The sequence below is a fragment of the Pholcus phalangioides genome, unplaced genomic scaffold, assembly GCF_987345545.1.
Source record: "Pholcus phalangioides strain wild (caught in Gottingen) unplaced genomic scaffold, Ppha-v1.0 ptg000024l_1, whole genome shotgun sequence".
Classification (NCBI taxonomy): Eukaryota; Metazoa; Arthropoda; class Arachnida; order Araneae; family Pholcidae; genus Pholcus; species Pholcus phalangioides.
The window spans coordinates 1,378,700-1,392,674 of NW_028301616.1; the positions used below are offsets into that span (position 1 = coordinate 1,378,700).

Here is a 13,975-nt window from a genome sequence, read left to right on the forward strand (position 1 = left end):
CAGTTGCTGGTACTGCTTGTGCTGGCAACGCTCTACTGGATGGCTGAATGGGCACTTCTGAAGGTACTTTAAAGCTATCACCAAGGAAAGCTAGAATCAAACAATCAATGGAGATCCTCTAGCTTGCCCCATTGATGCCAATGTCGAAAAATTTTTCTCTGCGATCTTTGACCGGAAACAGGCCTTGATATGTTGGTTGTAAGGCAGGATGTGGTGCGTCGTTGCGTACGAAGACATGCGACGCGGATTGCAGTCACTTGGAATATACGTCGCCGTGTACCGTGCATTGTTGTGGGCACGGGCTTCATTGAACGCATTAGCTTTTGGATTTGATGGATGAAATCGGATTGTACAATGTCTGGTATTTTCGAAAAACACTCGCCGGGCAACTGCAATGGTGTTCCGTACAGGATTTCTGCGGAAGAGCATCCCAGGTCTTCTTTCACTGCTGCTCTTAGACCCAGTAGGGCGAATGGAAGAGCATCAACCCAAGCAAGATTCGATTGAATACGGCATCTCGGGGCAGTTTTCAGCGATCGGTGTTGTCTCTCGATCAGCCCATTTGCTTGTGGATAATAAGCAGTCGTTTTATGATGTTGGAATCCTAGATATCTGCTCAAGCTTTGGAAAAGCTGCCTCTCAAACTGTCTGCCCTGGTCGGTGGTGATCCTGTGCGGTATGCCGAATCTTGAAAACCAAGTGGCAATTAATGTTTTGGCGACTGTTTCGGCAGTTTGGTCTGGCATTGGAGAGGCTTCGATCCACCTGGAGAATCTGTCTATCATCGTTAGGAGGTACCGAGAACCTTGGTGTAATGGACCCACTATGTCAGGATTGATATGCTGAAATCGATTGTTCGGTATCTTGAATTCAGCCAGCGCGGATCGAGTGTGTCGGTGAACTTTAGAGCGTTGGCATGGAATACATGCTCTAGTCCACTCACGACAGTCAGATCTAATTGAAGGCCAAACAAATCTGTCGCTCAGCAGTTTTGATGTTGCTCGAATGTCAGGATGTGATAAGCTATGCAATGATTCAAACGCTCGTCATCGTTGAGAAATTGGTACAAAAGACCTTATTTTGCCGTTTGACACATCACACCAAATTTCGGCTGTTGCGTCAGGAAGGCTGAGTTTATTTAGTTGTAAAGATGATACACTAGAATTTAAGATGGTTTTTAGATCGTTGTCGTTCTCTTGGTCAGCTGCGAGTTGCACATAATCTAAAGGTGTGGGTGCAGATATGGTCGATATTCTAGAAAGAGTATCAGCTAGAATATTTTCGACACCTTTTATATGAAGAATTTCTGTTGTGAATTGGCTGATAAAGTTCAACTGTCGTAGCTGGCGAGGTGAACACTTTTCTGGTTTCTGCCTGAACGCATACACCAACGGCTTATGGTCACTACAAATGCAGAATTGTCTTGCTTCTAGAATATACCTGAAGTGCTTGACAGCAGAATAAGCTGCAAGTAATTCTCTATCGTAAGCAGAATAACTTCTTTGTGCGCTTGAAAGCTTCTTTGAGAAGAATGCAAGTGGTTGTAGCTGATTATCGCTAGATACTTGATGCAAGGCGGCACCTATAGCAAAATCACTGGCGTCCACATGTAAAACTAATGGCGATGATGCTGAAGGATGGTGCAAAAGAGTGGCATTAGCGAGCTGTGTTTTGCATTTTTCGAATGCTTGTCTGGTCTCGTGAGTCCAAGGAATTGACGTCTTGTCATTCTTCTTGGTGCTGGACAAGAAGGAATGAAGTGGTGCTTGCATAGCTGCTGCAGATGGCAGAAATCGCCTGTAAAAGTTCAAAGTTCCCAGAAATCTTTGAAGCTGCTTGATGTTTTCTGGAAGAGGAAATTCTTGGATTGCACGAACTCTGTCCGGGAGAGGCTTCGAGCCGTGTTCATTGGCCAAATAGCCCAGGAAGGAAATTTCTGGTACATTGAACACGCATTTAGATGTGTTGATTGTCAGTCCGTACTTATCGAGTCTTTCAAACACTTCTCTAAGGTGCTTGTGATGTTGCTCTGCGGCATGGCTGCGATGAGTACGTCATCAAGATACGAGAAACAGAAGTCGAGATTACGTAGCACCTCGTGGATGAAGCGTTGGAACGTTTGTGCAGCGTTAGAGAGTCCGAACGGCATGACTACGAATTCAAACAATCCAAAGGGAGTTTGCCTTGCTCACTACGGACTCATCAAACAATGATGAGTCCGTAGTGAGCAAGGAAATCTGATCCGATAATTGGTCTCTCAACGTCAGCGAGGGTGAAATGCAATTTGTAATTCCGCCGTAAGTTCAAGTCCAATTTCAGCGGTTTCAAACCGTAGGTAGATATACGGTAACTATTTGCAGCGAAAAGCTCAAAAGTTGTCGGTTTGCCGTTGCCTTTGTAAGGTAAAATTGATATATCAGCTCCAGAGTCAATTAAAAACTTCATGCCGCTTTTCCTTTCCATAATGAACAAACGGCTATGGTGAAGACTGCTATCGCCGCCACCACATGCCATTACTGTGGGGGGGGGCTTGGACCGTTTCCCTGAATATTCTGAGCGTTGTAAGCGCAGGGGGACTTGCATCTGAAAGCTTTATTTCCGAACCTGCTATGATAACAAAACACGTCAGTGTTTTCATCGGAGTCTTGATATCGCGAGCGATTCCTTGAACCAGAATAACGTCGGTCTCGACTGGAGTTTCGATAGCGGTTCCGGCTATTCCTCGGATCTTTGCCCAACTGCTCAACTCTTTTAGTCAGCTCCGAGATTTGCAGTTTAAGGTCTCTTATTTCAAGAGCAAGACGAGGCTTCTGCTACATGACCGTAATTGGGTTCGGTGAGCTCAGCTACTCGATCAGCTAACTCGGCTAGCTTGTCCAGTTCTTCACTGCTAGCTGCTAACACCGTTTGTATACTCTTTAGTAGCCGTTGAAACCACAAATTTTTTAGGAAAGTCTCATCGCTAATCACCCTGTCGAAAGCTTGCACATTTTACGTAGCAACGTACTAGGCTTCTGATCACTTAGGGATAGGTCTTCTAACAATATCTTGATCTCTTTCGCGGCTGAATGTTTATACACAACGAGAAGTCTCTCCTTGTGTTTCGAGAACGGATCCGATGCGGGAGGATCGAAAACAATGTCACTTACCGTTGACAAGATCTCCACATCTAGACAGTTGACTATACTTGGTTCCTTCGGCAGTAACATGGTTGATCTTGAAGCCAGTGTCAAGCTGGACTAAAAAAAGTTTGATCTTGTCCTTCGAGAATGTCGGCAGTTTCGCGTGGACAGCTTGAACTCGAAGATCGCTCTCTTGCTGTTTAGCCATGGCGATAAGTTCTTGGCAGGTTCGGGATCACGTCCGGGTTACCAGTAAAGGCGACGGCAATGAGAAGATGTAAATTTCATTTTTTAAGACATGAACATTTTATTTACACACACGGACAAATTATACGCGATATCCATACTCTACGACAAAATACAATCAACTCACTAAAACGTTTGAAAACTCTGGCGATCCATTGCTAGGTTACCATCCATCGCAAGGCAAAAAACGCTACAACGGGAAAACGTGACATCACAGAGCATCGTTTATGATCAGTCACTACAACATACATGATGTAATAAACTTTTTTAAACAATTATTTGTTGTAAAAAGAGTACAGCAGACGGTTTATATCAATGCAAACATATATAAGCAGTTGAAGAAATTTTGGAAGGTCAAGAATCATCTTGAATCAAAGAATGTCAAATCGCTCGATAGTTTGGAACATCTTTGGTATAAGGGACAGGTTGGCGATTTTCAGCAATTTTATTTTTCAGCACCAAATATGTCCGACGACCCCATCAAAAGTTGGCAAGGCCGTTAGACACATTACGGGCGCCGAAAAAAAAAATTGCCAGCATAGAAAACAATGGAAACATAAATAAAAGCTGAATTGAACGAGCATAAAAATGCTAAAACCAACAAGCATAATTATAATAATAAAAATAACTATAAATTAAAACCCGGATTCTTTCCGGGAATCCAGGTTCTTATAAATAATCAATGGTCCTGCATGTTGTATAAATATATTCTATGTATCACCTATAAATTAAAACCCGGACTCTCTTTCCGGGAATCCAGGTTCTTATAAATAAACAACGGTCCTGCGTGTTGTATAAATAAATATATTCTATGTATTATAAATTAAAAAGGATGCAGGAGCATCCTGTATGTAAAAAAGAATCAATATTGGGAAATATCAAAGGTACAACCTGAGGAAAGAGTAATCCAAAATAATTAATCTGACACATACACTATATTATATATACGGAAGGAAGAAAGAATGAACTAGTCTCCCAACGGTTTTTCAAAACGCTGCGGCTATAAGGTGACATCATTTGGAAGAAAAAATAAAACAGAATGAGAGAGAGAAAGAATGGAAAAAAGTGAGAAGACCCGTTTGAAAGACACACTAGGAACACGGAAAAACAACAACCAGCGCCACCACCCGGCAAAATTCAGAACAGCTTTAGAATAGGGTAGAACATTCTGGAACAACGACACCTAGCAGAACAACGAACCGGAGCGTGCCAACGATGGCAACTTATCGGAGGAAAAAAAGTCGCCAATTTGGCGTGCCCCTTATACCAAAGCTGTTCCTTTTTGACGTGACAGTTTAAACCGTCAAAAACCTGCCAACCCTAATGGGTACAGGCAGAGCCATTTTAAGAGCATCATGGGCCCCAGGCCAAGTGATTTTTCTGAGGCCCTACCTAACAAATTTTCGAAAATTTTAGCCGGTTCTAATTTTTGTGAGTCCCTGGGCCGTGGCCAGATGGACCCATGCATTACAAAGCCACTTGTAAGTTAAGCATATCCACTCAATGTTAAAGAAAGGCCGCGGAATTGATAGCAGCGGCATCTTAAGTTTGATGTGTCAAACTTGTCGGTTGATCACGTGGCTCCCACGCTTCTCTTTCCCCTTCCCTTGATCACGTTATTCCGATTTCAACCTTGATTTATTTTTCAGTCTATTGCTACGGAACCTAAAAATCTTAATTCCCACTAAAGCGCACATTTTTTACTTCTTTATAGGAGTCGTACTTGTGCATAAAAATATAAATCACTCAGTAACAATAACAATGTTATCGACACTTCAACAGCTAAATCTATACTTGTGAACACCCCTCTTCGTGTCATTTTACACCCATCAAATGCACGCGGACTCATTCAATAAATATAATTTTAGTTGGCCCGTTTCTACAAAGCGATTGAAGCGTCTCTTCAAGCACTTTGCGTTTTTATAATTTTAAAGATGGAACAATTTGCCAAAATAACCACGAGCAATAACTAACCAACCTAACCGAGAGTCTTAAACTAAACAATATAGCGTCGTGATGGGAAAATGCATTATGGGAAATGACTTTCCCACCCGATGATAGCAGCCAATCACAGGCCAGCAGGAACCCATCTAAACAGAGAGGGTGCTGATGCCGTTTGGATACCAGTTTAATGATAGGACTATTTACGCTTACTCTTAATGCAGCTTTGATGCGTTAAGACGACACTGGGTACAGGCACTGCTTGCGACTACAAAAAAGATTAAAGGCCTCTGTCCTAGATTCTCAAATATTTGCATCCAGGAGAATATTCTCGTCCACACTTCTCTAGTCAGAATGCATCAATATAATGAAAACCATACCTTTATATCAACTTTCAGCTGGGCCGAGCCTCTTTTACCAACAAGGATTCGTGCATCATCAACTGATGGCTGTAAAGTTTGCAAAGCTTTTCTTCCATTAACCTATAAAAAAAGAATGCCAGTTTGAGAGCAGTGCCCGTATAACTCTATCAAAAACTATTTTTTAAAACACTGTTTAACTAAGTATATTTCTTATTAACTAAAACATCAATTTCTAGAAGTTTGATTATATACCCTCACATTCCAATTTAATGTCGCTATCTGAATCATACCATTACAAGTTTGGAATTTTATTAAAAAAAATAACAGCTGAACTTGTAATCCCTTTATATTGGGAGGGGAGTTCTAATTTTTTTCAATCGTTTCCCTAAAATCAACATGATCAACTTCCCAACCAATGGGGATAATTTGTTTTTTTAAATTAATGAAACCAGCGGCACATTAAATTGAGTGTCAATATAACAAAACTAAATGGATTTATCTGCACATATCAAAAACCATGCAACCCAAGTTTGGGTAACGACCAATTAGGTTAAGAACCCCTGCTCAATAAGATTTGTTCATTGAAATTTTCTGGCAATAAACTAGCCGACATTATATCAGGGTTTGACTTTACAAGCGGAATTGTCTGCTCTGTGGCTTTCCTACCCTACCAACCCTTCTTACATTGGGAGGAGGTTATAAACTTCAAAAACTGAAGAACCAACGCCGCCAAAAAGTTCAAAAACACTATATAATACACCAACAATTTCACTCTCTGGAGATTCATTTCGGATTATTTTCATTATCAAATTCACCAATCATATTGGGGTATACATAATCACTGCTAAAAGCAATAAATGTTAATTTTACCACGTTGGCTAGGATATTATGTATAACCACAGCTAAAAATAATTTCTTTAGTATTTATCAAATTTACCGACAATGCTTAGGTATTATGCATAATCTGTAAAAGTGATAAAGTTATCAAACTTATAGAGACAATTACAGATTATGCGTAACAGATTTTATGCATATAATTATTAATTTATTATAGAAATCTTATCATAAATATTAGCAGGGGTGGGATATGGGATCGGGCATGGATCCAGGATGTGTCTGGAGAGAATCACCTAAGTTTGTTGAATCCTCCCGTATTTTATGGTATAGATTTGGCTCTTGGGATGGGCGATCATTTCTATGGCTTCTTTCCCCCTATGGATCCACACTTGAATGAACATCTTCAGCTGTAAATAGAAGAGGCATGGGCAGGGCATTTCCCTCTCCCCCCCCCCCAGCATCAAAGGTGAGGTCGACTGATTTAATGCATATATGTACAGATGAATTGACATTATCATGACCATGCCCCCCCCCCCCCGGACTTTCAAGTCTATCTCCGCCTATGAACAGAGGCAGGCATATTCATCTGCAAATTAAGCCGAGGCAGATTCAAATGGATAGAAAGTAGACATCCTCAGCAGCAGATGGAGCACAGGAAGCCAGAACCAGGGTGATGTGTCAGAAAATCAAGTTATTGTGTAGGTACATTGGATTCCCCCATATTATTCAGCTCTGAATCAGCCCTTAAGCTGAGATCTGTGGCGGGCGCCTTCCCCTTCTGTTCAGTGAATTTGTAGAATGAAAAAAAAATGTGAATCGTTCACATTTCACGGCCCTATCAGCCCCACCTGGCGATGAGCTCATGGCTATAATACAGAAGGCTGCTAATTTCGAGGCCCATGGCAGGTATCCCGTTTGCCTATGGGAGAAACCACAGGCCCTGGACACCCCTACTCATTAAGGAGGCCCTGAATAAATGATTTCCTAGATAGTGAATGTTATTTCCTAGTAAACCAATTACGTCACTTCAACACAGTAATTTGATAGCAATATACCATATAAATATACAAATGGCTCTCCACCAACAACGAATATATTTTACCTTGTGCCCACTTCTTGTTTTAGCCATTTTTTATACAAAAAAATATTTTACTACTTAATTATTTAAAATATTGAAATTACAAAAGCGGGGAAGGGAATGAAAAAAGTTTACAACCAACTCCACGGATTGCTTTTCTTGTTTTGAACTGGCGCTGCCTTCACTTAATTAATGGCGGGACCGGATTTCGATGTCGATATGAAACATTTCTAAACATCGATATTTTTCATTATTTTTGTGTTGATAAAAACTACACTATATTTCACATATTTATTTTAATTTTAATAAAAAAATTATTAGTATCATCACTTTTGATTATTTTTTCTCAGAAAAATCGAGTATTAAATATTATTTCAAAAAAAAAGTTCATACAAATAAAAATCAAGGCCGTCTCGATTACTGCATTTTTCCCGTTTGTTTACAAACATTGTGTTTTCGCCCTAAGCAGGCATAGAGGACGTTAATCTATCTGTATCTATCATTGTGTTTTCCACCTAAAGCTCATGGCAGGCAAACAGGATATTAATTTGTATTGTGTTGTGTTTTCGATATGAGTACTTAAGTTATGTATACGAAGATCGAATTTTAAATTGAATTTAAATAATTTTAAACTCAAAAATGAATGCCCTTTTGGAACAAATAATTAAACGTTTCCCACAGCAATTGTCTATGGTTTTCGCTTATGGTTCCGGTGTCTTTACACAGAGGTCGCAACCTAAGGTGGGTAAAAATATGATTGACTTTGTATTCGTTGTCGATGACCCATTGACGTGGCACAGATCCAACATCAATATGAATAAGAAACATTATTCGTTTTTAAGATACGGAGGTGCTCAGTTGATAAAGACCGTACAAGAAGATTATGGTGCGAAAGTTTATTTCAACACGTTAATTCCCATAGATGACATTTTGATCAAATACGGGGTCATAAAAACAAGTCACCTCATTGAAGATTTATTAGATTGGCGCACATTGTACATCAGCGGAAGGCTCCACAAACCAGTTCACGTGTTGAAGCACCCAAAAAATAAACACCTTCAACAAGCAATCATACTCAATCTACAGAGCGCGATACACACTTCGCTATTGTCTCTTCCAGAGACGTTCACTCACGAGGAACTGTATATCAAAGTTTCAGAATTATCTTATAGTGGAGATTTCAGAATGTATGTTGGCGAAGATAAGAACAAAGTCACGAATATTGTGAAACCACAGTTGGCGCAGTTCCAAACGTTATATGCCAATATACTTAAGACAATGCCATTGCTGTATTGGAAGCAAGACGAGGGTGTTTTTCAACAAGACTGTAGTTCGGAAGCTATATTACATCACCTGAATCTACTCCCGAGGGCAGTGCAGCGCAACTTGTTGGTTGCTTGGAACAGAAATGGAAGGTATAGGGACCTGGAGGAAATACTGCCAGCTATCGCTCATGATCGGTATTGTGGAGAAATGGTTGAGAAAGCTGTCGCAGATATTGTATGGTGGCCGAGCTTGACTCAAAGTTCGAAAGGTCTTTTGACTGCTGGTCTGTTGAAATCGCTGAAATATAGCTCAAAAAAACTTTTGAAAATGTTTCACAGCATGAAACAGCTCAATAAAGTGCAATGATTTTTCTTAAGCAAAACCAGTGTTTTCTCAAGTTGTTTGTGAAAAGTTGGTTTTATTTCTTTATAAATGAATTTAACATCAATTTTTTGCTGTATACCTACGCAGAGTGCACAGTGAACAGGGGTATCGCATTCTACTAGCGAGCCATTGATCCTAGAGATATGCTTCCAGTTAGAAAAAGTTTTCAAATAACGTGTAGTACTCAGATATGTCATTCATGTTACAAAAAATTGTATAGTTATTAAAATAAATTTTTATTTTAATAACTTTTTATACAGTCTCAGTGTGCCCCAAAACCCAGTCAGAAAATTGTTGCCCTGTCACTCCCGAAGCCAACAAAAAAAATTCCATGCTATCAAGTACAATACTCACCAAGATATTCAAATACGAAAAACAGGAAATTCTGGAAAAACCTTTCTAAATGCAAAGATCGTTGTATATACCCATATTTAAAGTTTTTCCCAAATTTCCTGTTTTTTTTTAATTTGAATATCTTGGTGAATATTGCGCTTAGAAACATGGATTTTTTTTTTTTTTTTTTTTTTTTTTGGCTTCAGGGGAGAGAGAGGGCAACAACTTCCTGATTGAGTTTTGGGGCATACTGAGACTATTAAGTTTTTTATTTTTTTATTTTAACAATCCCTTAAAACAAATTATATTTGAGCGCTACACATTATTTGGAAACTTTTTCTATTGGAAAATTCTCTAGGATCAACAGTTTGCCAGTGAAATGTCATACACTCCCCCCCCCCATTTATATATGCAGTGAAACCTGTCTGAGGCCGAGATAATACTGTAACAGTTTTATAAAAGCTCATTTGTGAAACTAGAAAAATTCAACCAATAAGGTTATTGGTTACACTCGAGCAAATGCAACAGATTACTTTATTGGTTGGATTTTTACAAAATTTTTATAGTGTAATCCCGGCCTATGAGAAACACTGTACGAAATGGAAACGTGTCTTAAACCGAATCAAAATGCAATCTGTTCAATGATTAGTGCTTTGCTTTGCATCTTTATAAAACTGAAATCTGTCTAAAACGGAATATTACTTCAGTCTTTTGACATTGTTTTTCGTATAGGTTTCACTGTATATACAGGGTGATTATAATTAAAGTTTGTTTTTGAAAAAGCTGTAAAACAAGAACCACTGGTCAGAATTACCTGATATTTCACCTGAATATACATGAAGCTATGGGGTTTTGTCTGGCAAAAGAAAAAAATAGTTCAAAAATTGACCGATAGATGGTGCTGTACTCGTCATAAGATGCAAATTAAAAGACATGGCATGCGCACCTCACATTACAATTGTGATAAAAGGCAGGGAACATGCAGTTCCTGTTATTCTCTACATCCAAGGTCGTTATTGAAGGATCGGGCTCTGATTTTGAAACTTTTTTACAAGAACAGTGACAGTGTGGAATCTGCATTAGAGAAATTCCGGACATTAAAGGGTATTAGAAGCTGCTCTGGTCCAATGTCTGCAAACGGTCTAAAGAAGATGATTGCTAAATTTGAAGGCACAGGTTCGTTTGACGTGCAATGTGGCAGAGGGAGGAAAGCAATTGCTTCGACATCATTGGAGCGACTACAGCATTGCAGGAAGAGCCAAGCAGTGCTTGGGGAATTGGCCGAACTTTAGAGATGCCTGTCAGCATGGTTTGTAAAATTTTACGAAACATCCTGCAATGCTATCCATCATAGGCGTACGCAGAATTTTCTCAAGGGGGTTTTCAATTTTTCTTTCTTCTTAAAGGGGGTTTTTTACAACTTTTCTTAGGCCCTCCTCACACGGGGAAACTAAAGTCTGGCAACTGATAAGAGAAACCGTTTCCAGAAACCCAGCAAGCATATTTCAATAGATGGCTTCACATGAGGAAATTGGCGTATTGGCGACGAAATATTGAACGCGACTCAATCACTTGGCGACTGGCATGCTAGTCGCCGCCAACTGTAGTTGAAGAAACCGCCTCTATAAAAAGCAAAAACATAAATATAGCATTCCTTCATATTTTCGTCATTCGAGTAAATTGGAAATCAATCCAGAGTATATAGATTATTTGTAATAAATTATCAGTTGAAAGGATATGAAATTTTGACAAATTTCAGCTCACAGGTAAATACGATTTCTTTATTTAAATTGATACTATTTTCAAATTATTATCAAATCAGAGGCGTCGCAATTGTTTCAAAACTGTGGGTGCTCATCTTTAGTTTTATATTGGAAATTTTAATTTCTGAATCAATTCTAGGGGTGCTCGGATCCATGCCACAAATTACCGTGGGTGCTTGAGCACCTCCGAATATGATGCCACTGAATGAAACGGGTCTGTGGTAAACACATGGGCACACCCTCCCCCGGGGAATTTCAAAAGAAGATGGGGCATCACGAAAATTAGATCTGGTAAAAAAATTTCAAGAGTAACCAAGTGAATTTGCTAAGTAGGGCCTCGGAAAAAAATACATGGATCTGGGACCCAAGATGCTCTTAAAAGACGGCCCTGGGGGTCGGCACCTCCAGAAATTTTCAAAATACCGTCTACTTTTACAACATGTACCAAAACAAGCATGTATCATATAGGAATGGTCCCTGATTTTCCCCCTTGCTTGGAATGTCTGTAATTTAGGTCACGTTACACGCACATCTGTGTGTCGGAGTATTCGGGGAAAATCATTCCCTTAAACGTAAACAATTCATGTTGTTTAGCTGTGGTTTTGCCTACAGTTTATTTTTTGCTTCTCAGAACCGTAGCTTTCACCGTTTCATCTAATGAAACTACTCAAAATCTGACGTGACAATACTTTAACTAATAAACAATAACTTATATAATAATCTTATATATATATAATATACGTACCGAGAGGCATATTTATTGAGGGAAAACACATTTTATTGCGAATTTTTTTCATTGAAATCACTCAAAGCAAATGAAATTATACTAAAAAATTATATAATTTTTCTATTTTATTTTCATTTCAAAATGATATCATTTTGAATAAAGAAATTTCGTATTTACTTGTGAGCTGAAATTCTGTAGTAATTTCAATTTTATAATAGAAACTATTTTACTTATTTCTTTGTAACGATTTTTATTTAAATATAAATAAATAAATTTCGATTTTTCCTATCCTGGTTAACAAGATAGTTCTCCTTCTTATTTTCCGGTACTATAGACTGTCCCGTGTTTACTCAATTTCCCGGGCTTTGAATATTTTTTAGTAGCGCAGAGTGAGGGAGAACGTGTTACGATATAAAAGTGAAGCCTTGATAATGGCTGGTTATGCCAAAAGCATGAAGAGTATTGTAGTTGGCCCTTTGGCAAAGTATTAAGTGGAATGTCTCCCGTAAATCAAGTGTGATGATAAAGGACGTGTGTTTCCTTGTGTAATTAGTGTATTTCATTTAACCGATGTATCCAGTCCACCCACCCCGTTGTTTCGCAACACGTTATCAGCGGAAAGGCTCCTGGATAGACGTTTCATCGGTAAGTAGGAAGTAGATAAGTTAAATCTAATTTCACAAAGGATCGCAGAAAATTCTACACGTGCGGACCTAAGCCTAATAAAGATGGAGGAATTGAAGATTCCAAAGCTTAATAGGGACAATTACAACGCGTGGAGTATACGGACGCGTGCCGCACTGGTGCAGAAAGACTGCTGGGATGCCATAGAACCCGGATACGGACCAGAACTGAGGGAGGACGAGAGGAAAACCAATGAAAGGGCCCTCGCGTTTCTGTTTTTAGTGGTCGAAGATGACTTTTTAGACGATATCATGTACTATGCGAGAGCGAGGGACGCTTGAGCATCCTTGAGGGACATTCACACGAAGTTCGGATTATTACACACACTACAGCTTCTTAGAGAGTGTTTTAATGTGTCGATGAGGCCTGACGAATGCGTAAGTGCATACTTGGGAAGATTGATGGACTTACATCGAAAAGTAGCGTCCTGTGGATATGGTTTCACAGACAGGGAAGTCGCTCTTGTGATCTTAATGGGTCTACCCAAAGAGTATGAAGGTCTGATACTGAACTTGGAGCATGATGAGAACGAACTATCCACAAAAATGGTAAAATCGCGTCTGATTGTGGAAGAGAAGATGCAACGTCCCTTATGGGAGTTGCTTGCCCGGTTCGAAATATCCAGTAATAAAGTGGCAAACGACAAGTGGAAAATGATTGCAAACAAACTTTCGCATGAAATATTATTATTTATTCAAATTAATTATAGGGTTAGTCAATTTTAACAATGGATTAGTATATCGTGGAGCCCTCTATTTGACGTTAACAGTAAAGATACTGGCTCACCAATTGATGATCATCAACAGTCAACTTGTACAGTGATCGGACATCCGATGTTGTTAGCCTTTCCCGTAAATATCAGAGGAGTTTTCTCGGTTGAGAACCGGAACACTTTGATCAGTTCCTGGGGGCCTCTCGGTTGAGGGCCGGACCACCTTGCTCAGCTCCGGGGGGCCTGTTGGTTGAGGGCCGGACCACCTTGATCAGCTCCGGGGGGCCTCTCGGTTGAGGGCCGAACCACCTTGATCAGCTCCGGGGGGCCTCTCGGTTGAGGGCCGGACCACCTTGATCAGCTCCGGGGGGCCTCTCGGTTGAGGGCCGGACCACCTTGATCAGCTCCGGGGGGCCTCTCGGTTGAGGGCCGGACCACCTCGATCAGCAATAAAGAACTTTGACTGTGAAGATTATTTTATATTTTTGATTCCGGACCTGCCGGAAAACGGATTCAAATA

General features: G+C 39.8%; 2 protein-coding genes across 2 annotated transcripts in view; one reads left to right on the forward strand and one right to left on the reverse strand.

Moving 5' to 3' along the window:
- The window catches only part of LOC149068552 (uncharacterized), a 29,942-nt gene extending 22,183 nt beyond the window's left edge, over positions 1-7,759 (reverse strand). Inside the window, exons 1-2 of the mRNA XM_089251080.1 lie at positions 7,611-7,759; positions 5,690-5,791 (exon numbers count right to left, since the gene is read on the reverse strand). Coding sequence (XP_089107206.1) covers positions 5,690-5,791; positions 7,611-7,637 — 129 coding nt within the window. The 5' untranslated portion in view covers positions 7,638-7,759. The remainder of the gene's footprint in view (positions 1-5,689; positions 5,792-7,610) is intronic.
- A 271-nt stretch (positions 7,760-8,030) lies between these two features.
- On the forward strand, positions 8,031-9,224 carry LOC149068553 (phosphatidate cytidylyltransferase, mitochondrial). Its single transcript, XM_089250636.1, has one exon. The coding sequence runs from the start codon at positions 8,226-8,228 to the stop codon at positions 9,216-9,218; it is 993 nt and encodes a 330-aa protein (XP_089106762.1). The 5' UTR covers positions 8,031-8,225; the 3' UTR covers positions 9,219-9,224.
- The last annotated feature ends 4,751 nt before the right edge of the window (positions 9,225-13,975 follow it).